The sequence below is a fragment of the Cetorhinus maximus genome, chromosome 36 (genome assembly GCF_964194155.1).
Source record: "Cetorhinus maximus chromosome 36, sCetMax3.hap1.1, whole genome shotgun sequence".
Lineage (NCBI taxonomy): Eukaryota > Metazoa > Chordata > Chondrichthyes > Lamniformes > Cetorhinidae > Cetorhinus > Cetorhinus maximus.
This window is the reverse complement of record NC_135914.1, coordinates 6604629-6606296: the sequence shown is the minus strand read 5'-3', so window position 1 is coordinate 6606296 and position 1668 is coordinate 6604629. Positions and strand designations below refer to the sequence as shown.

General features: G+C 53.8%; 1 protein-coding gene across 1 annotated transcript in view; it reads right to left on the bottom strand.

The window, feature by feature from the left end:
* Positions 1 to 318: 318 nt before the first annotated feature.
* dap3 (death associated protein 3) overlaps positions 319 to 1668 on the bottom strand; it is a 22487-nt gene continuing 21137 nt past the window's right edge. Inside the window, exon 13 of the mRNA XM_078534151.1 lies at positions 319 to 535. Coding sequence (XP_078390277.1) covers positions 450 to 535 — 86 coding nt within the window. The 3' untranslated portion in view covers positions 319 to 449. The remainder of the gene's footprint in view (positions 536 to 1668) is intronic.

Genomic DNA, 1668 nt, shown 5'->3' with positions numbered 1-1668 from the left:
ATAGGCCAGCAGACCAAGGTTTGGATATCTCCGCTTGCAAGGTGTGGGAGTGAGTTGTGCGTTACTGTGGAAGGTTTGGATATCTCCGATGACAAGTTGTGGGAGTGAGTTGTGCGTTACTGTGGAAGGTTTGGGATTGTCGGGCTGAGTGAGTGGAGTGTGGAAGCTAACCACGGAGCAGATTTTAAATTCCCACCAGCTGCCTGACAATGCAGCCGTGCAAAGGTTGGGCAAATAGCCCTCATTTAAATGCCAGAAGAGCAGCCGTGTGTCAGTGGGGTTGGCACAGACCATTCTCGGGGGTTTGGATAAGGTTTGGGTGGGGGAAGGGGAAGCGAGGGCGAAAATATCACCATGAACCCAAGTCCTGGACGATCCTTCAGACTCTTTCCCTTGTCAAAGGAGGCAGCGGTTCAGACAGGTCCAGGCGGCAGCAGAAGCACCGATTCTCAGAGGGGGCTGCAGATTCTGTCGAATATCCCTGGGTTATAGTTGCAGAGGAAGATCAACTCCTTCTTCCCCTCTTCTGTACAGGCTGCACGGAAAGAAAAAAGTGATTAATCAGACAGCAGCTCCCACGGCATCTCTACAAGCAGAGCAACCCGACTGAAACTGGCAGAGCGCTGGCTGAGTTAGCAACATTTCAGGCTGCGGTGTCTCTACCCTACAACCAGGCTGTCAGCATCAGCCCTCAGAGTAAGGCCACAAGGTATCTTGGGAACAGTTTTTTGTTCAGGACTTCATCCTGAACAGATTTGTTTCAGACGCCAGGTTCCTGCTGGTATGGTACTTACCCACAGGAAGAGCCTGGAAGAACAGTCTCATTAAACCCCAGGTCCTCGTGTGTTAAACTCTACCCCATTGTCCTGGTCTGCAGCTGCCAGCAGTGGAGAGGGGGCATAAAAACATTTGCAAGGGTGGAACTCTCTCCTCCAAACCACTCACCATCCTGTCTTGGAAATATATCGGCCGTTCCTTCACTGTCACTGGGTCAAAATCCTGGAACTCCCTCCCTAACAGCACTGTGGGGGTACCTACACCACAGGGACTGCAGCGGTTCAAGAAGGCAGCTCACCCACCACCTTCTCAAGGGGCAATTAGGGATGGGAAATAAATGCTGGGCCAGCCTGTGAAGCCCACATCCCATGGAAGAGTAGAAACAGAATGCCAGAGCTGAGAGGTTACGTCTATCAGGAAAGGATAAACTGGCTGAGACTGTTGGCTTGTGAAAAGAGGAGGAGACCTAATGGAGGTCTTTTGCATTCGGAAAGGTTTTGTTGGGGTAGACACAGAAACCAGGTTTCCGCTTGTGGGGAAGGGAAAACCAAGAGGCCATCAATAAGAGACAGTCACTAATAAATCCAATGGGGATTTCAGGAGAAACTTCTTTACCCAGAGAGTGGGGAGAATGTGGGACTCGCTCCCGCGGGGAGCGGGGAGAATGTGGGACTCGCTCCCGCGGGGAGAATGTGGGACTCGCTCCCGCGGGGAACGGGGAGAATGTGGGACTCGCTCCCGCGGGGAGAATGTGGGACTCGCTCCCGCGGGGAGAATGTGGGACTCGCTCCCGCGGGGAGAATGTGGGACTCGCTCCCGCGGGGAGAATGTGGGACTCGCTCCCGCGGGGAGAATGTGGGACTCGCTCCCGCGGGGAGAATGTGGGACTCG